We start from the raw sequence: 20,935 nt of genomic DNA, 5'->3' as shown, positions 1-20,935 counted from the left end.
TGTGTGTTGGGGATGCAGTGTCATTTCCTGAGATGAGAATGAGGCAAAGGGCCAGGATTGAGAGCTGCCATCAAGCTGCTTCAGGGTTTGGAGGGGCCGTGGGCTCCCGAGTGGACGGAGGGACCCTCTGTCTGGAGGCAGGGAATGGGCAGAAATAGCAGGGAGGTGGGGATAGGAGGCAGCCCTGCTGCAAGGAGGAGGGGGGTGTTGGGGCGGGCAGTCTCAGGCCAGGGATGCTCTGAATAAACAAGATGCCAGAGGGAGGAGGAGGCCTAGCCGCGGAGTCACGGGGTTAGAGTCACAGAATATCAGAGCTCCACGGCCCTCAGGGATCATCTCGCCAAACTAACCCTCTTCCTGTGCCCGTTGTACAGGTGGGGAAACTGAGGCTTAGAGAAAAACAGGGACAGGTGCCAGTGTTTTGGCCTAGGCAAGCCAGGCTCAGGTAGGTGGCTAATGGGGCGCTGGAACTCACCCGACTGGGCAGCCCTGGCTCCAGCCCCAGCCCCGATGTGAGGCCGGTAGCTCAAGACCCAGGGTTCAGGCTACCTTCATGGCCCACTCTGTGGGCAGTCACTCTTCCTGTCCTGTCCCACCTCAGAGGAGGTGGCTAAGTTGCCAGCAGAAGTGGGGACACTGCTGGCAGCCGCGTCCTCTCTTCTGTACACCCCTCTCCACTCTGCGTCCCGGGGACAAACCAGCAAGGATCCCTGACTGACGGGAATAAGGGTATGTGGGTTCTTGCCCCAGCTCTGTCACCCACGTATCGTGCCATCGTGCCCCTCGCTGAGCCTTGGGCTTCCCATCTGTACACAGGGTGCACTTCCAGGGCTGTCTGTGGCTCTCAGGACCTCGCTTGGGGAAGGCAGCTGTGCAGAACTGGAATGCTGGGGTGGGGGTGGGGACCCGGGGAGGGGCCCTGGCCTGGATGTCATGACTCAGCTCAGAGAAGGCAGCCCGCCTGAGGCCTAGGAGTGTGTGGAGGCAAGAGGCATCTGGAGCCAGGGATGGAGTCCTCCCTCCAGCAGCTGCGAGAGCACATGAGTGAGGGCCGCACTGGCTGGACCTGGCAGAGGGTGGCCCGGGGGGCCTTACTCCAAGGGGGCTGAGACGTAGGTGTGCTCTGGCAGCATGGGTGGGGGACCTTCATCCCGAGAGCCAAGGAGCACTGCAGAGTCCTCTGGTAGGGAGACAGTCGGGGTAGAAGCCTGGGAAGGGGCTGAGGCTGGGGGGCTCCCACCTGCCACCCTCAATCCTAAGCCCCCCTCCTATCTGTTGGCTCAGCACTCCACCTTTACACAGTGTCTCCCCCACAAGCCAGAGGAGCACTTCAGGGCCGGAGAGAGAGCAGCCTGGCCCAAATCGCACAGTGATGTAGCTCAACATCCAGGCCTCACTCTGCCATGCGGCTCCAGACCTAGAGGAACTTCTGGTTTCCGGGTACCTATGAGGTCCCCCAAACAAAGCAGCAGAAATCAGCTAAGTTGGGGCCTGACCCGGACTCCAGACGTTCTGGAAGTCCACGTGGGTAGAATAACAGTGCCTGTTCCATGGGCTGGCATTCCGGTCCCCCTACCCCCGCCCTCTCCAGTGCAAGCTTGGTCACCTCTGGCTGTCCCATGGCACCGCCCCTCTTCTGTCTCACCAGCTGCAGGCTGTCCCCTCCGACCTGTTCTCACACCGAAACCAGGGGAGCCTTTCTGAAATACCTGTCTAACCACCTTCTTCCCTGGTATGTCCGTGGCCCTCCACTGCCCACAGGACTGGGCTGGCTTCTTAACTCGGCCTCTAAGAAACTAGGTGCCCCGGCCCTGCCGACAGCTTGTCATGACTGAGGAAGGGAGGTCGCTGCCCTCCTGGCTCCCTGGGGCCCAAGTGAGGCCCCCACGCTCTCGTCACTCACTGTGTGCTCCTCTCCCCAGGAGGCCTCCCCAGGGACACAATGGAAAGAAATGACCTATTTTCTGGAAGTTCAAAATAAAATGAAACATCTGTCGGGATCCGAGCCAGGCTGATAAAGAACGGACTGATTCCCCCCACCGAGCCTGAGCCCCCTCTCCTGCCACACACCCCCTCCTCCGCCAGAGTGTGTGCACGTGGGGGTGGGGGATAACGCAGGCCCGGGGACTTGGAACAGCTCGTGGGAAAGCGCTCAGTGTGTGCTTCACGGCCACTGGGGGCCCAGGGGAGGGGGCCTGGGTCCCCACACAGGCTGGGAACCATCCTGAGAAGGAGGTCAGTGAGGGAGGGAGGCCTGCCGCGCGCTCCTGTCCCCCGCCCCCGGCCTCCCGAGCAAACGCTTCCTGCCTTCTCTGGTGTCTTGCTGGCCTCCCTGCTCGTCCCCCCACGGCTGCCCACCCCGCCCCCAGGGCTCTGCGCAGGCCCCGTGTATTCCCGGACTGGAGTCCTCTGGATCCCATCTGGACCCCCCGGAGCCCCTGTAAGATGGAACAAGGAGCTAGCCGGCCTTGAAAACAACAGGGATGACAATAGATATCTCTGATTTCTTTTGGGCCTCCCAGTACCTGGGCTGATGTCAGCGGGACAACCCATGATCTCTGGGTGGCGGCCCCCTTTCACAGATGAGGAAAGCAAGGCACAGAGGGGTTAAATCATTTGCCCTTGGGCACGGGGCTTGTCAGTGGTGGAACCAGTGCTCAGTGCTGGGCGGACTGACCCGGGAGCACCCTGGCTGACCCCGGAGCACCCTGGCTCCACACCTACGTCACAGCCTCCCTGAGGCAGGAGGTAAAAATGACAAAGCCATGCCTGGCACCCAGCACAGGCTCCGTCCACGAGCCACACCCGCCTTGTTCTTTCCGCTCTGCTTCCAGACCTCGCCTGTTGGTCCAGGCCCTCCTTGTAACGGGGTGAGCCTGAAGCCGAAGAACAAGGCGAGAGTCATACCACCTCTCACAGAGCCCTACGGCCTTGGGGCTGGAAGAGGCCCCAAACACTCACCCCCACACGCCTCCCTCTTCCTCTCCGCAAACCAAGGGGTTGTCCTGTCCACAATGGCACACCTCCCATGGCCAGGGTCTCACCCCCTCATCCGTAAACTGAGGCCATCCTTAGACGGCTCAGGACCCCCAGAGGTCAGGCTACTCAGAAATGTTCATTACATTGGGGATCTCCTCTTGTCCTCACAACAGTCCTGTGACAATCGTTATTTTCCTTTCATGAGGAAGAAACTGAGTCTCAGAGAGGTCTGGTAACTTGCCCAAGGTGACACATTCAGTAAGCCATGAAGCTGGGGTGCAAATTCAGGCTCGTCGGACTTCAAACCTGTCTTCTTAACCATTACGATGGGCGGCCCTGTCTCCAGCCCAGAAACAGGTCTGTCCACAGGGAAACAGGACTACACGAGTTTACCCTAATGGGGTCCATACAGAATCCAGGCTCCCAAGGTCCGAAGGATCCTGCGGTCCGAGTCCTTAGCCTTCCCTTGCTGAGGTGCCAAGTGAACACGGGGCGTGCCCCAGCTCACCCAGCAATTTGAAAGTCAAGCTAAGGATAGAACTCAGATCCTTCCAGCAACTTCCCTGCAGAGCCTGAGGGTCAGCTCACGGGTAGGGAGAGGAGTCCTTGCTGAGGACAGCCTGGGCCTGGCAGAGGCCGTGCCCCAGCAGTAACTGGCCTGCCCCGAGGCCCCCCCTGAGGGCCTCTGAGCTGGAACACCCTGGTAGTCAGGCTAGGTGTGTGGCCGGCTCTGCCACAGGCCCAGGCCCGCTGTGCTCGGGGTCCAGGCCTGCCCCTGCTGGGGCCCCAGCACCTCAGCAGCTGCAGAGTTCTAGGCCTCCACCATCCCTCGCTGCCCTCCCTGCACTGCCCCCCCCGCCCCACCCCCAGCCTCATCTCCGGCCGGTGCCATGGCAACGGAGAGCCCAGATCCTGGCAGCCAAAGGAGCCCCTGAGAGGGGTCCCAAGCTGAGGCTGGGGAAGGGGGTGCAGCAGACGCAGACAAGCAAACCTTCTGTTCCCCGGGCTGCTGCCAGCTCGAGATCAGCCCCGGGCCGGGGTGGGGGCCGCAAATAGAATGGGTTCTCAGAGCCAAGTGGACAGGGGGCAGGCAGGCCTCAGGCCGTTTGTCCTGACCCACCAGCACGTGGCCTGCCCCCACCAGCCTCGAGCCCAAGCCCACAGGCTGGCGGAGAAACCCTGCCATTAATTGGAGCCAACGTGGAGCATTGAGATTCCCCTCAGAGCCCTTGGGGCGGCAGAGCCAGAGGGGAGAAAACGCCCACATTTTGCTTCCCTCTCCCTTTCTCAGCCTTCTGTCTCTCGCCCCTTCCTCTCCAGTCCTGCACTCCCACTCTCCCACGGACAGTTACTCGGCTTCTCTGCGCCTCAGCATTCCCATCTGGAAGTCGGGGCTCATCACTGAGCTGGGGAGGCCACTGAATGAGTTCATGCAAGTAAAATGCTTAGAACAGGGCCTGGCACACAGCCCTGTGCCAAGTCAGGGGCCTCGTTCTTCCTGCGCTCACGGGAGAATAAGTCACTTACCCACTAGCCCGGCCAGTGAGTGCACAGCTCAGGCCCTCTGGCTGGGCCTGTCAGTGAAGGGATGCCTGTGATAAATGAGATGGGAAAGGCCCTTCTAGAAGGACTTCTTAGGAAGGGTAGCTGCCTGTTACTGGTACGGCTGGCAGGCTCGGCAGGCGGGGCCGGGGGTGGGGGGTGTCCTCTAGCATAGTCGGGAATTTAAAGGCCCACCCAGGACCAGAACCCAGGCCTCAATCCCCGGTCTGCCAACCACTTCCTTCCTGTACCTTTGCCTTAGTTCCTTCACTTGATTCCCCACAAATGAGGAAACACACCTAAAATTTTTTCAGATGCCCCCAAATTCCTAATACAGAATTAGGCTTACAGTAGATGCTTAATAGATGCTTACACACCATAAGGGATCACACAGCCTTGTAGGGGTCAGCCCTTCTGGTCTTCAGGCATGGGGTTTCAGCTGTCTTCTAATGGCTTGGGGTTCACTAGGCTGGAGAGCTGACATGGGCAGACAATGGTGACTCTTTCCCTCCAGGGTGGTGATGTGATGGGCTAGATTGGAGGGCAAAAGGGGACCCTGAAGCCAGCAAGCTGTGCCTGGTGCCACCCAGGGCACCAAAAGCACAAGGGAGCCCAGCCAGATCAGGTGCAGTAGTCCTGCTCTGAAGCCACTTAATCCAGGTCCAAGTTAAGTGCCAGTTCTCCTCCCTCATAACGGTGTGACCTCTCTGACTTTAACTTCCCTGAGTTCCAATTTCCAGGAAAACGACACAAGAGACTTCCTTTTCCAGACTTCCTTTTCCATTGCTTTGAGGGGCAGCAGTGATGACGAAAAGCACCTGTCACAAAATAGGTGCTCAGTAAATGGCAAGTGTCCCAAATATGGGATTCTTCTAGTGGGGGAGGGGGCGGCCTCCAGCTTGGCCTCCAGGATTTAGCTGGTTTCTTTGGTGGATGATGCCAGGGAAGGGTGTCCTACAGTGGCTCTGTGTGGGAAGTGGGAGGTCTCAGGGCATCTGGGAGAACAGCAGGGGTAGAGCTCTGACATCAGAAATCCGGGCTCTTTAGCAAAGAGGTAGGGAAGGGCTCACGTCTGACACCAGGAAGAAAGGCAGAAGTCACTCTGGGAAAGCCTTGGGGTCCTGGGTGAGGATTCAGGCTTTGCTCTGGAGGCACCAGGACATTAATAGTGGGGTAGGGGGTGGCAGGCTGCTGGCTGGGCAGTGGTAACAGGCCAGCTCCAAGCACTGCAGGAGGAGGGAGCTCCCCGTCCTCAAACGGGAGTGATAGGGGTAGATTAGCATCTGTGGGAGGGCATGGCAGCGAGGCCAGTTTTGGGTATGAAACCATCTCAAGCCCCACCTAAGGTCCCAGGCAGAACCAGCTATGTAATTTGTGGAGCCAAGTGCAAAATGGACACGCGGGACCCCGGTTCTAAAATTATTAAGAATTGCAGGGGTGCCTGGGTGGCTCAGTGGGTTAAGCCTCTGCCTTCAGCTCAGGTCATGATCTCAGGGTCCTGGGATCAAGCTCCGCATCGGACTCTCTGTTCAGCAGGGAGCCTGCTTACCCCGCCCCACCCCGCCTGCCTCTCTGCCTACTTGTGATCTCCGTCAAATAAGTAAATAAAAATTAAAAAAAAAAAAAGAAAGAAAGAAAAGAATTGCAAGTTGGAGCATCAGCCCCGTTCCCTGGACTAAAAGGGAGGCCAACTGTCCAGCCAGCCAGCAGCGTGTCTATCTGTCTCTCCCATGCATTATTTATCCATTCCGCAGACAGGTTGCAGAGTGAGAACTGAGAGGGTGCAAATACGGGTTGAGGGGTGGGGTAGTCCACAGTCTACCACGTCAGAGCAAGCCTTTCCCTTCAAGCCCCATGTCCTGAGCTACGGCTGTGACAGGTTCCTAAAGCTGAGCCCTGTCCTATGGACTGACCCTGGAATCCCCCCATGCCTAACTGAGGCTCAGTTTCAAGAGAGGAGACCCTGACCCACCCGCTGGTTCCACTTCCTGGGAAGGAAGTCTACTAAGGGCAGCAATGAGGATTTGAAACAGCCACAGAAGCCTGGCAGGGGCTAAGAGCAAAGCGGGATGGAACATCTGAGGTCACTGAGTGGCACCCTAGGTCTCCCCTTTTCTTATATAAAAAGGAAATTGTGGCCAGAGAAGTGACGTGGGGAGAGCTCTGGGTCCACAAAACTTTACCCTGGGGGGTTCCCGCCACTCATGGAAATGGCATTTCCTCTTTAGCCCAAACTCTGCCTTGTGACCTCAGCCAGGGAGAACTGAGGCTGAGGGAGTCCCCGGATGGCAGAGGCGGATGGATGGCACGTACTTGGCTGGGTCCCGGGCTCAGTGCTACCGCTGACCGTCCGTACGACTGGACCTCTCTTCCGGACCAGCCCTTCTCTGGACCTCAGTTTCCCACCCGTACAACAGGGAAGTCAAACCAGGTGACTCCCGGAGTCTTTTCCATCCCTGTCCTTCAGGAGTTCCTGAACTCCCTGACCCTGCTGCCCCCCAAGAGACGATCGTTCCCATCACAGGGTGGAGGAGCTGGTACCTCTGGCAGATGGAAGGTTTCGGGCTCCTGAGACATCAAAGAGCCCTGAGCTGAAGAGAGAAGAGAGGGTACTAATAGTGCAGCTAAAGCAATACACTTTGATCTGCGGCCTCCTGAACTAGGCTGGGGGCAGGGTGCCCCAGAAAGCATCTAGGAAGGGGGTGGTCCCTGGGGTGGGGGTCTGGGGGTTCAGAAAGCCATTGGCTCTGAGTCTGAAGTCTTGGGAGGGTCTTAAGTTGGCTCTTACACTGGAAGCCACAAGTGTGTAAATTCCACACCCGCTCCCATCAGGACCCCACATCGCTTCCCTCACCTCTGGACCCCACCATTTATCCATGCACCATTGACCCAAAGCCCTGCTTCCTCTTGAAATCAAAGCACATGAGATTTGAAAAATCAGCATCGGAAGGGGCCTAAAGGCTCACAGCATCCACCCATATGGACCCCAACAGGCGCATCTTCTGACTTCCTCCCTCTGTACCCCAGGAAAATGGGCACAGGGGCTCTGCAGGAACACACCCTTGGAGCGCCCTAAGAAACCGAGTACATTAACGAATGGGCTGTTCTAACTGTAGAAAGTTTCTCCTCTTTATAGCAGGTTACAGTTTTCCATTAGTGAACATCGATCCTGACCTCTTTCTGTAATGGGTAAAGAAAGAGTAAGAAAAAAATCCTTTCACTGTGAAGTTAAAGATACAGGATGCCTGTACCCAACAGGCTGTGTGGCTGCCAATCTGGGTTGGTGGGGCTTGCAATCCTGGAATTGTTTTCAGCCTGGAAGGAGCTCAGAGATCATCTCGTTCAACCTCCTGGGTCTTACTGATGGAAAACTGAGGCCCAGCTTAGGACGGACTTAGCCACAGTCACACAGGATGGGTTCCAGGGTCTGAGGACCACCTCTGGAACTCTGAGGGGTCCTCACAGCTCAGGCCCATTGTCAAAGTCTATGCTGTTTCCCCAGGGGTGGCCCGCACCCCACGCGGCCTCTCTTGGGCTCTGGAGTCACAAACACCCAGACGAAAACCACTTCCTAGCTGTGGGAACTTGGGCAACTGATTTAACCTCTCTGGGCATTTCCTCATCTGTTAAACAGAGAGAGTTTATATCTACTCCTGGAGGTTGCTGTGATGATTCTATTAGTTTGGCAAATATTTATTAAGCACTTTCTGAGTGCTGGGCCTGTTCGAAGCCCCAAGGACCACAGCAGTGAACATCACAGTAATGGGATGGGAGGCACTACGAAAGCACTCAGGGATTGCTGGTCCCTGTTATCTCACCCTGCCCCCATTGCTCCCCAGCATAGGGGCTATGAACTCTGCCTCCTGGGAGGCCCCCAGGAAGGCCTACGGAAAACATTCCGAGGGTGAGGGCCCACTGCCTGCAGGATTCTGAAATGTGCAAGGACATAAGGTGGGCACGGAGGGTATTTCAGGGCAGTCAAGGGACCCTCTCCTTCCTTCTTCCTTCCCCACCACACTCAGCAGCCCATCCTGAGCAAAACACGAAGCCCCCTCCTCTAGTCCAGAAGGCAGCTGGTCTCAGAGCCAGACCAAGCCTGGAAGGTGGAAGTGGCCTTTATAATACCTATGGTGTCTAGGTCCCTCCCGTGGGCATGGTCCTTTGTTGATCCCAGACTATTTCACTGCTGAGTCCCATGCAGGAGAAGGGCGAGCAGTGCCCCTCCCTCAGCCCATGACCATTAGGTGAGCCCTGTGAGAGCCCAGCAAGAGCTGCTCAGAGCCTTACCTATGTTACAGTCGCAGAGCTTACATGCCCCTGCTGCTCGCAGAGGAGGGAACTGATGCCAAGAGTGACAGAGTGCTGGCCCGGGGTCACACAGCCAGCCAGGAGCCAACTAGGGATTAATGCATGGTCCCCTGATGCCCAAACCTGATGTGGTTTACCCATAGTGTCCACTGCCTTCCAGACGTAGATGCCATCCAGATAAAGGACATGGGGACCCGAGGCTGGCCAAGCAATGGACTTGAGGCAGGGCAACACCGGGTCTCCTGACTCTGAATCCATGGTGCTTTCCGCTGTCCCACATCTGTGGACAATTACAAGCCTCAGCTCTTCATCCCACACAGGAGGGAGGTCCGCCTGGTCACCAGTGAAGGGAAGGTGCTGGCCAGATGGTCTCCTTCCTCACTCAGGACCCGGCCAGACTCCGGGTGGACCCAGGAGCAGGTGGGGCCTGACGCTGAACTTCCTGCTGTGGAAGGTGCTGGAGCCAGAAGCAGCCTCTGTGGGAGGATGGAGATACTCTCCCTTCTGACCTAGGCCTCCCTGGGTAGCAAGGGGTTAAGTCTTTGGTTTCAAACAGACCTGGGTCTAAGGACTCTAACTGTGTGATACTGGAAAAGTCCAGTAGCCTCTCTGGCCCTTGGTTTTTTCCTTTTCTGCCAAACAGGGTAACAGCCATATGGATTCCCAAGAGCTGCTGCGGGGGTTACAAGGGGCATGGGGTCCCGGGCTCTGCACCTGGCACAGGGCAAGCGCTCTATGACAGTGAGCAACATGGCCCTCCATCCCTGAGCGTTGTGGACTCAGAGCCTCTTGCTCAGAGGCAGGGGAGGCCTGCACGACTTCAGAGATCTGGCTAGAGGCCTTTGTGCACTCTGGGATTGCAGAGACAGGCCGGGACGCTCCTCCCTGTTTGACATAGTAAAATGCCATCGGGAGGAACAACGTGATGTTCTGGAAGGGCACCTGAGGGAACCGAGGGGCCTGGTTCTAGTCTCACATTTGGGAACAGAAAGTCTTCAGTGAGCCCCCTCCTACCTTTGACCAGTACATTTGCCCCCCTGCCCATGCTGGGGACAGAACACAAGATGGGGGAGCCTGGGGCCCAAATGATCTCTGATGTACACACAGGAAGAGAAGGCCAAGCAACCAGGCAAAGGGCATGGCAAGCACTTGAAGACTTGAAGAACCTGGAAGGCTCCCTGGAGGAGGTAAAGTCGGGGAAGGTCCATGAAGGAAAATGGAGGTGATGAGGAAGGGCATTCTCATGGGCAGGATTGTGCATACTCTTCCTGGGAACCCTAGGATCTGACTAGCGGGAACACAAGCCCCAAGTTTGGAGAAACAGAGCAGGGAGCTTATTATCTCCCTGAGCTCTGCCACTTACTAGCATTGTGATGCAGTTTTGTAGCTGCCTTGAACCTTACCCGCAAAACCGACATAAAATCCGTGCCCACCTCAGAGCTGCTGGTGAGTTATGTGAGATCAGGCCCATAAAGCTCTCCAAGGGGTCCTGGCATGCAGTAGGTGCCAATCAATGGCAGCTACTATTAGGAGTTGGGGCTTTCTACACAGGATAATCAAAGACGGAATCGTGATCAGATTCGTGTTGTAGGACGGAGTCAAAGCAGCGTCCGGAAGGAGGGAGGCAGCAAGGCGGCCCAAGCAGCTGCGCGGGTCCAGAAAGACCCAACACCGACTCCTCCTTCTTCACAGAGGGGGCCCCCCACATCTGACGGCCAGGCCCAGGCCCCCAGCCCCACGGCCCCAGCTGCATGACTGCTTGGTTAGGCCTGCCACGGCCCCCTTGTCTTCATGCTTTCCCAGTCACTGGAGGTTTAGAAGGACATCTTAGGAATCTGGAAAATCTGCAAATCCATTTAAATCCCCAGAGGTTGCCTGGCGGCCGACTGGCCTAGGGCCAGACAGATTCTTAAGGACAAGGCTTGGGACCAGAGACAGGGACCATGGTTCTGAGGTCCCCTATCCAGATCCCCTTTCCACGGACCCTGTTTGCCACCTCCCAACTCCCCTCTCAAGCTTCTTCTAGCTCTCCCAGCCCCCTCAGGCTGTGCTGTGTTTTGGAGGCCCTCAGTCTGCACCCAGAAACTTCTGAGGTTCCTTTGATGAAAGCAAGGGGCAGCAGGGCTCTGGAGACCGGGGCCACCCACCCCAGACACAGCCTGAGCTGTGCTCCTTCAGCCCTGACGTCGCCCACAGCCTCCTGGCCTCCTCCCATCTGGTTTTGTTAAAAATATTTTCCATTTTTTGACCTACCCAAGAAGGCGCAGACTGGAGCAAGGGGACAGGGCAAGGGGCTGGGGATCCCCCTTCTCCCAGCACTTACCTTGCTGCTAATGCCTTCAGGTGTGGGCATAGTCCTGAGCTGTGGGCTGTCACCCCCTCCAGGAAGTTCTCCTCACTGACCTCTCATTAACAGAAAGACTTTGCTGGACCCCGAATAGGGCAGTGCCTTGGCAGGAGAGCAGGGAGGACAGCTGTAGTCTCCCGGAGCCTGGAGGGAGTGAGGGGCTGCAGGGGTGAGGAGTGGCCTCACTCCCAAAGCATCCTTCTGGAGGAGCAGGGCTGCCAGGAGGGGCCGCCCTAGGTCTGGCCGCCTGGGCTGCGCTGCCCAGCACGGGCTGCTGCCCCGCGCCGCTGATCAGAGGGGCTGCTTCTCTCCTTGCTGTCCTCCTCCTCTCTGCTTCCAACTTGTTCACAGAGGGATCCTGGGTTCCAGACGGGATGGGAAGGGACTGCGGGCGCTGGCAGCCCCACGAGCTCACACCACTGTGGGCTTCCTCGCCCCCCCCCCCCACTTTGGGGGAAAGGCTGCAGGGCCGCTGCTGATTGGCTCCGCTGGGAGAAGGGGGGCGAGGGGGCGGGGAAGGCAGACGCGTGTGTCTGTTTTCAATTTCAGTTTCTTCCCCCCTCTCTTTCTTTTCCCCTAAGTTTCTTGTTTTTCTTCCTTTTTTCCCCTCTGCTTGCTCCCTCCGTCGCCTGCTCTCTCAGGATGTGAGGGGATGTTTAGAATCTCCGCAGCCCACGCCAACCGCTGAGTCACTTTTATTAAAAAAGTGGCCTGGCCTCACCTCCCTGATGCCTTGCTGTGGCACCTGGGGCGGGCTCCCTTCTCCGTGCCTGTTTCCTCACCTATAAATGCAGCTCTCATAACCTATATAATTGATTCAATCAACATCCGTTTATTGAACAAGCACGTTGAGCACCTACTATGTGACACATGTTGGAAACAGGGTAGTAAGACACAGTCCCTGACTCCAGGCCTGCCCCGGGCTTGTGGGAGACACAACGAGGCACAGGCAGGTCCCCAAAGAAGGACAGGGAGGCTGAGAGTGCCTTTAACTGACGCTTTTTTGATTATCAGTCACTTTTCAGAAGAAGAAACCCAAGGCGGGCGTGCATTGGCGCGGAGAGGGAAGGAGACCTGCTCCATGTCACCGCTGTGCTTCAGATTTCCAAACATGTTCCTTCCCGTCCCCTCACAGGCCCTGAAGCATCAGGAAAGGATTATTTCCCCATTGTATAGACAATGGAACAGAAGCCCAGAGGCATGAATGGAGCTTCCCAAGCTCACACAGCAAGGGCAGAACTGGCATGGAATCGGCCTCCTGAGTTCCATGATGGAGCGGACACAGGTGCTCTGACCCCACACTGCAGAGCAGACTGGGGCTCCCGTCCCACCTTCTTCCTAGGGACCCTGTCCCTGCCTCTCACTCAGTCCCCCAACATAGATTTTTGAGGATCGGATGTTCCATTGCCAGCCTCTTGCCCTTCCTTCCCCACTAGGGTCTGCCAAGACTCCTCCAAAACCTGATTGGACCTCTTGTCCCACCCAATTAGTCCGCCCGCATTTCCTCAGACCAGAAGACATCTCTGGTCATAGACTCCTGGCCCTTAGATGCCCAAGGGCATCATTTTAAAAGGGTTTAAAGAGTTGAGGCGAATCACCCTTTGCCCTGACACTGTATACATGGGGAAACCGAGTCCCAGAGAAGGAAAGAAAGGTGTCCCAGGTCACACAGGTAGAGCCTGACTCTGCCCAGGGCTCCTTCTGTCCTACCTGGTGCACCTCTATCTACCCCCTTCTTCTCCTGGACCTCACCTTGGGCCCCAGGACATGAGCAGGAGTGTTTGCCTGAGCTGGGATTTTATGCCAGTCACAACAGCACATCCATCTTGAGGTCCCTTCTTGGTCTTATCTGAGTGGGGATTGAGAGGGGTCCCAGCCCAGGGTGGTAGCAGTGGGGTCATGGGGGGAGTAGGGGGACTCCAAAGACGGGGTCAAGACTACACTCATATATCTTACAACTAAAGACTGTGTGAGTCTTTGCAACTGTTAGCATTTGCCCTGGCCGTTCGCTTCCAAAGCCTTGACCCAACCGCTAGGACCAGAACAGCCCCAGGGGTGGTAGGGGGTGGAGGATCAAGGAGGCATTTCATACCCTAACTCCCACCCCCCAAACAAGTCTGGGAGTGAGGAGACACAGCTGTGGAGTTGCTGTGTAGCTTTGGATAGATATCTTCTCCTCTCTGAGCCTCAGTTTCCCATCTGTACCTAACAGGGTTGAACCCACTGTGCTGGGAGGTCCTTGGGATGCTGTTTACAAGTGGCTTAGAGTTGGGCTCTGGCTAGAGAGAGGAGGCTGGTGGGCCCCAGGACAAGGGGACAGCTGGGGGCCAGAGATGCAGCACAGAGGGGAGGGGGTGGCTGGTGGCGGCTCCCCCGGGAAGCTGGCGGCGGCCGGTTTCCGGCCAGCCCAGCCGTCCGGCTGGCCCATCTGGAATCACTTAGCCCCTACCACCATTAACCCTTGGCAGGCACTAGGGCTGCTAAGCTTCCTCTCTGCTGAGGTGGGGCTGGGGGACGCAGAGCCCCCATGGAACACCACAGGGCACACACCAAGAACTGGACAGATGACGCAGGGGGATCATGATGGAAAGGGCAGAGTCAGAGCCAGAAACAGAGCTGGGTTCAAATCCCGGCTTCTGCAAGGCCAACCTGCATGACCTTGGGCAAGTCACTGAGACTTCCAAGCCTCAATTTCATCCTCTGGTAAATGGAGCTGATTTGAGGGATGATTTGAAAGACTACTACAATTTATACCACACTTAAAGGACTCAGTACAGTGTCTGGAAGTATTATTGAAATACAGAGTTTCCCTCATTCCAGCTGCAGCCCATTGCTGTGTGCCCCTGAGCTGAGCTCTTCCTTCTCTGGGCTTCGGTTTCCTCTGTGCACAGAGGGCAGTGCGGTACCGGCAAGCTGGGGGGTGGGGGATCCACACGTTCTCCAGCCCCACCGTGGACAGGGCAGGCTGCCCAGATGCAGGGACCCTGGTCCAGCCCGGGACAATGCTGACTTGGAAAAGCTGGGCTCACAGTGGGTGAACAGAGCATCCTTCCTGAGGTGGAGCGAGTGGGGTCTAGAGGGAGAAGGGAGCTCTGGGCCTTGGGGTTCAGCACCCCTCCTCCCCACTGCATGGAGGCAGATCAAGAGCCTGAGATCTGACATTGGAAGTTCAGCCCAGGTCTTCCACTTCCTAGCTTCATGGCCTGGACAAATGACACTATCTGAGCTCTAGGAGCCTCAGTGTTTTCAGCTGTAAAGTGGGGCGCGTGTGTCTCCCTTGCAGAGTGGTTGAGAGGTCCGCATAAGTGACCCACCTGGTGTTTTATGCAGGACTGGAGCAGAGCAAGGAGGCCCCACTGAAGGTTACAATGCTCAGGCGCCTCCAGGAGCCACTGTCACAGAAGTCCACCATCCAGGCTGCAGGGGAGCCCATCCAAATGCTCATCTTACAGCCCAGATGACGGCAGCCGCACTGGAGAGTGACTGAGCAAGGCTTCGTCATGTTCCCGTCCCAGAACTGGAACGGCTCTTCCCTGAAGGAGGGAATCAGGCTGAACTGAACGCCCCCCCCAGACCCCCACCCACGCTTGTCAGAGCCGGAAGCCGCAGCTCTCAGTGGGGGAGGGAGAGGGGAGCCCGGAAAGGGCTCCTGAGTGGGAGAATTCCCAGTAGGCCAGCTCAGCTCTCACTCAGGCAGGGCCAGCAGTCACCACATCTGGCTCTCCCACGCTCCCAGCACTGCCCCCCTCCCAGGCTCCCTAGGCCTGGGGCAAGGAAGCAGCACACATGTCCCAGGCATCAGCACCGTCATCTTGGATATCTGGGGGAGTCCTAAGAGTGTGCCCATAGGACAGGCATGAAACTGAGGCTCAGAGAGTGGAGAAGACTTGCCCAAAGTTAGCAGAGAGAGAGAGAGGTCCTGGGATGCAAGGATCCTGACCTCTAGCCCAGTGTCCTTCCACCCTGCACACCCAGAGCAAGGTAGATCCTTGTACCTACAGCTGACCTCTAGCAGTGACCTCTAGCACAGTGTTCTTCCACCCTGCATACTCTGAGCAGGTGGACCCTTGTACCTGCAGCGAGGGAGGCAGAACAGGCACACAGTGGGAATTGCCCCTTCCCGTCCTGGACACTCAGCATGGTAGTTGTCCGGTTGCACAGACAAACCAAGGGGGGCAGACTTCAGGCCACATTCCTGCCCTAGATTTCTAGGACAGCTCTTACTAGGCCAAACTATAGCCACCAAATTCTGCCAAGGTCCCAGGAGATAGATGAGGCCCTGCCTGCCTTGGCCTCTCTCAGCCTCCCACTGACCTCAGGCTCAGTACCCTAGAAATCAAGGGTGTGCTCTGGTACCCAGATGGCTCAAGGATCCTCAAAACAGTGGGGCCATCAGAGGCCACCTATCTCCCCCACACTGGACACGCTGGGTCCCAGAGAAGGCTCAAACCTGCAAGAAGGCACACAGCAAGTCTGGAATGGGGTCTCTGACTCACAGGCCATGCTGTCCCTCTTGCCACTTATCCACGCAATGGAAATTAATTGAGCACCTACTGTGTGCCCCACCCTCATGGAGCTCACGAACATCGAACATCAAAGGAAAGCACAAATTAATAATATCAAATTGTGTTTAGTGTGAAGAGATGAAGAATAATGGTAGGCAGTTGGGGACTCTTGTTTAGGTCAATTAAGGCCTCTCTGAGGAAGAAATGTATCAATTGAGACCTGAGGTTAAGAGGCCACACACAGTACGAAGGTGGGAACAGTGTTCTAGGCAGAGGGAACAGCATATGCAAAAACTTGGAAGCCAAAAGGAGTTTGGTGTGTTTAGGTAGAAGGAAAAGAATGGTGAGGTGCAGAAAGGAGGCATGGGGGGGTTATAGGCTGGAGAGGAAGTCGACGGGCCAGGTCTCAGGACCTTGTGGGCCCAAGAGGAGCCTGGCTTTTTCCTGAAGGTCAGGAAGGCCCATGCCTGATCTTAAACAGTGACAGATAAGACCAAGTCTCTGTGGTGCACTCCGGAGGACGGGCTAACACAAGTGAAGTGGGGGACTAGTACGGAGGTTATTGCGGTCGACTTTGGACTGACTGCCCTCCCCACAGCACTAGGTCCTTCTGAGAGGCTGCAGGAGTGCCCTGGCCAGGGAGTTGGGACTTCTGGGCCCCAGTCCTTGCTAGACCATTGACTCATGCAGTGACCTTACTTTTTCCTTCCCTGGCTCTGCTGTGTCTCCTCTGAACAATGGGTCAGACACAGTGCTTCTTCGGCACTCTGCCCCTAGACCTTTGATTCTAGCATCCCTTCTGAACCCTCAGCGGCTATGTACTGGGGGACTGCCTCCCTCCTCCACAGGGAGCAGGAGGAGAACCCACAAGTCTGTCCAGGGGTCACGACTGACAGCAGCCTGCAAGCCTTGCCTTCTGGCAGTACCCAGCAGTCCCAGCAGGTGGCGCCCTAGCCTCTGGAGGGTGAGAGGAAAGGGGCTGGAGGGGTCCAGAAGGAAAGGACACCTGGCAGGAGCCCCAGCACCCACCTGTAAGCCTCACATCTGCCCCCTGGAGGTGGAAAGGGCAGGAATTACCAGCCCCTCTTCCAGCTCAGAAAGCACTCAGCCAGGGAGAGTTCCTGGCCTAAGGTCACAGAGTGAGTCAAAAAGCCCTTGGGCTGGGATCTGGGTAGGCTGAAAGTTAGCCCACCAGCTTCTCTTAAGCAAAGCATTTCCAGCAGCAAGCTCCGCCCAGGATCTTTCCTCTTCCAGGGCCATAAACTTGTTTAAAAAACAAGTTATCGCCACAATCTTTATGAGACCGTGCCTCTGCACTCCACCCCAGGAGGCCGTGGTCAGGCCCGAGGAGAGAGGGGCCACCACGGGAGCCAGAGGGAAGGAGGTCCTCTCCTGGAGATAAGGGTTGGTCAGAGGAAGAGGGAGGCTGTGACATGGACGGAAGCTTCTCCACACACACAGTCCCAGTACCATGCTGGACCACTGTCTGACACAACCCGGTCCCCAGTGGGGATACGGGGACACTGAGACCCAGGCGGGAAAGTGCTCAAGGTCACATAGCAAGTCCGAGGCTAAGATGAGGCAGAGCGGCCATCCCCGATGCCCAGCCCGGGACTTTTGAACAAAGTTATAGTGTCCTCGGGAGGGGGGAGCTGGGGTGTCATATCAGGGCTGTCTTGGATCTCTGGTCAGCGGGGGGCGTCCATCTAAAGGTGAGGCTAAGGGGAGAGCTGAGCTCTTTTGCATGAGCCAGAGAAGGAAGAGGAAGCAGATATTTGTATAAGCAAAATCCCAGGTTTAGGAGAGAGACACACACACGGGTGCACTATCTTCCCGGGCTGGCCTGGCTGGAGAAGAAAGAAAAACTTCCAGACAGGCCACTCTCCTGCTCTGTGGCCTCAGGTGGGTGACTTCACTCCTCTGAGCTCCAGCTGCTTCATCGGCAAGATGGGGATAGCAGGACCCTAGTTCACCCTACGGGAAAGAATATACGCAAATAGCTTGGCCCCGCTCCCGGCACTTAGTAAACGTGCGCTCTCTCTCTCTCTCTCTCTCTCTCTCTCTCTCTCAGTGCTATTGTCATCATTGTCACTCGGGCACGAGGTGGAGGGCCAAATCCTTCATTCTCAGAAGAGGTGGGATGAAGGGGCACTAAGCTGGCAGTCAGAAGACCAAGGTTTTCCACGACAGCACTGTCCTGCTGTGGGACTTGGCAAAAAATCCCTTCTCCCTTAGGCTTCGAGGCCTCAGTTACCCCATCTGTAAAATGAGTAAGTTGGCTCTCCAAGCGTCTTCCGTGATCGGGATGCTGTCAAGTCTCCTGTCCCTGCTCTCCTACCCTAGGTGGACCAGGGGTGGGTTTGGACCCCTTGCAGGGTCCAAACCCTGGCAGGGCTGGGTTGAGAACCCCTTGAGCACTCTGGTTAGGCAGCAACAAAGGCCGTCGGGATCAGGAGACCCAGCTTCTGTACCCAGCACGGTCCCTCTGTGAACTTGCCTAGATCCCTGAACCTCTCTGTGCTTCCTCATCCAGCAATGAGGCCAGTTTACCTCACCCTCCGCAACAGCAGGGCGCAAGAAAGAGCAGGCCCAGGGCAGGGTGGAAATAGAGTTTTACCCCAGCACGTGTCTGTGGAGTGGGAGGCCTGTCCCAGCCTCTGTCCTGGGGGAGGACAACACTGAGGGGCTTAGGGAGAAGCTGGCATGGCTCCCCTAGGCCCTCCCCCATCTCCCAGCCACCACCCAATCCTGGGCACCATCTTCTATCATTCCTGGACCTGTCCACAGCTTCGCCGCTGCTCTAGAGCTCCCCGCCTGTCCTCTGGCTCATTCTCCACACGCCAGCCCCTGCCATCTTTCAGCTCCCATCTCTACCACTCAAAGCCGTCAAGAAAGCCCTCCCACACCTCTCATCAGGCCTTTCCCCCCGGCCTTGCTCTGCCCTCATCAGACTCATCTCCTGCCTCCCATCCCGTTCTACAGATCATGTGTCCCCTTGGGCCTCAGCACCTCTGTTCACCTGTGGCTCTGCCCGAAATGCCCTTCCCTGTTCCACAGGACCCTGGCTGCTATGTCACTTCCTCTTGCAAGACTTCCATGTCTCCTGCCTTTGGGTCAAATGTCCCCATTTTTGGGACCCTTACCAGGATGTCATTTTACCTTTATTTGTGATTATTTGATTCACGCATGCTTCTCTCCTGCCCCTCCACCCCCGCCACTGTGAAAACCCCAAGGGCCAGGCCTCACCCACTATCAAACACAATGTCAACACAAAGGAGGAGTGTTAATACATATGCCTCAGATGAATGAACACGCAAACAAAAGAATTCCTATACCTATTCCCAACCTTTGTGCTTTTAGAGAGCACCTAAAAATCACCAGTCTCCCCGCCCCCCTCCCCCCCCAGGATAGGCATGCTTTCTGCAGCATCCCTGACCAGAGCCCTCCAGCAGTCCCTTGCATACTTCCTGTGACAATCAGCTCACTCTCTATTTCCTAGCAGCCTATTTCGTGCTGGATGGCCTTTTAGAGAGCACTTTATTATGGAGGGGTTGAAATCTATGTCTGTGCCTACAGCTTTCTCTCTCAGGTCCCAAGTGTGCCCTGCAGCCTCCCCAAATTCAGTCCTTCAGTCCAGATTTGCTCTTCCTTGTCTGAGCAATTTGTCAACTCTGAGAGAGAACCCAGTCCTTTTGGGCCTCTTCTCCCTTCTCTGTGTACTTCCAATTTTTTACTGACCCCTCAAAAAGGTCAGTCCTGTGCGGAACCCTCACTCCAGATGATTTCTGAGGACCTCTCACTGACTTGTCCCCTTCTTAACCTGGGAAAGGGAGCCTTTCCTGCAGAGGCAGCCCTGTGCACCTCCATGTGAGTGACAACCCAAAGCAGACACCTCCCCCACCCCAGCCAGCCTTCATTTTCCTGCATAAACTTGGGCATGGTCCATCTCCTTTCTGGGCCTCAGCACTTCCACCTGTACAATGGAAAAAGTTCCTCCGAGCCGGGAGGGGAGCCCTGTCTTTACTGTCCCCTATTCTGTTAGAGTACCATACCATAAGAACCCCAGGAGTGCAAGAAACTGGCCAGGGTCAGCTTCCTGGGGTGGGGGTGGGGGTGGGGGGGTGTCACCTGTACAGTCACACAGGGCCCCGTGTTTAGAAGGGCCCTTTGCATGGTTGAATTCTCTCCTGTCACCATCTTGAATTTCTTAATAATTTTTGAACAAGGGACCTCACACAGTCATTTTGCACTGGACCCTGTAAATTGTATCCAGATCCTGACACATCTGTCTAGTCTTGAACTGATTCCGACCTGCCCTGCCCAATGCGGTGACCCGGGGGAGGGACAGGTCAAATAGATAACACCCTGATTCTGTCCACTTTTGGGGGCCTCATGTCTGCACATTTAGGGTGTCCTCAGGAAATGTTGGAGGATCAAACAAAATGGGGTGGCTCTGTGCGGCTTGTGGACACTGAACCCCCCACTGGGGAAGAGAAACCCATCACTCTAAGACTTCTTGACCAAGAGTCTTGCTCTTCATGAATCCTTCCCCAGATCTCTCAACCTTGCTACCCACTCCCAGCTCCTCACCTGTTTTAGGCACTTCCCCTTGGATAGCTAGGAAATGTTTACCAGTCTTTAACAGGGTAAGGGGATTCAAGACTCATTTAAAATTCCCGTGGGCCCCAGCTATAATAAATGAATCAGGGCGTTTAGATCCTGATTCACCCAATGCAACTGTTGCAAAGACACGTTTGAATCATCTGGAGTATTTTGCCTATGAACTGAGTGTTAGATAATACTCAAGAATTCGTGTTAATTTTGTTAGATGTGTTAATGGCATGTTATGTAAGGAAGCGTCCGTGTGTTTTAGAGATGCATACTGAAGTATGTAGGGGTAAAATGACATGATGTTGGAGATTTGTTTTAAAATACTGTAGCAAAAAAGGGAGGGGAGTGATGAAATAACTTAGGAAATCTTGCTAGCGGTTGGAGCTGGGTGATGGCTATCTTAGTGGTTCACTACACACTCCGCTTCTGTGTCTGTTTCAAACTTCTCATTGAAATAAAGGGCGGGTTTGGGGAGCTAAAAGGATTCGTCGAGAGAATTGTGAAAAATTCCCTAGAAGATCCCGCAAAGACGCACATACACTTCCTCTTTAAGAGCTTTCTCAGGAGAGTCAACTCAGGAAAATGCCCCAGTCGTCTGCAGCCCCGTGTATGTGCATATGTGCATTTTCCCGGGAAAAAACAT

At 56.0% G+C, this 20,935-nt stretch overlaps 1 protein-coding gene across 2 annotated transcripts in view; it reads right to left on the bottom strand.

Moving 5' to 3' along the window:
- The window catches only part of PDGFRB (platelet derived growth factor receptor beta), a 36,677-nt gene extending 25,078 nt beyond the window's left edge, over nucleotides 1–11,599 (bottom strand). For both annotated transcript variants that reach the window (XM_045999998.1, XM_045999999.1), the window contains exon 1: nucleotides 11,153–11,599. In XM_045999998.1, coding sequence (XP_045855954.1) covers nucleotides 11,153–11,182 — 30 coding nt within the window. In that variant the 5' untranslated portion in view covers nucleotides 11,183–11,599. The remainder of the gene's footprint in view (nucleotides 1–11,152) is intronic.
- Between the last annotated feature and the right edge of the window lie 9,336 nt (nucleotides 11,600–20,935).

Source organism: Meles meles, chromosome 3 (genome assembly GCF_922984935.1).
Source record: "Meles meles chromosome 3, mMelMel3.1 paternal haplotype, whole genome shotgun sequence".
NCBI classification, from domain to species: domain Eukaryota; kingdom Metazoa; phylum Chordata; class Mammalia; order Carnivora; family Mustelidae; genus Meles; species Meles meles.
Note: the sequence above shows the minus strand (reverse complement) of the source record. Positions and strands in the feature narration are given on the sequence as shown.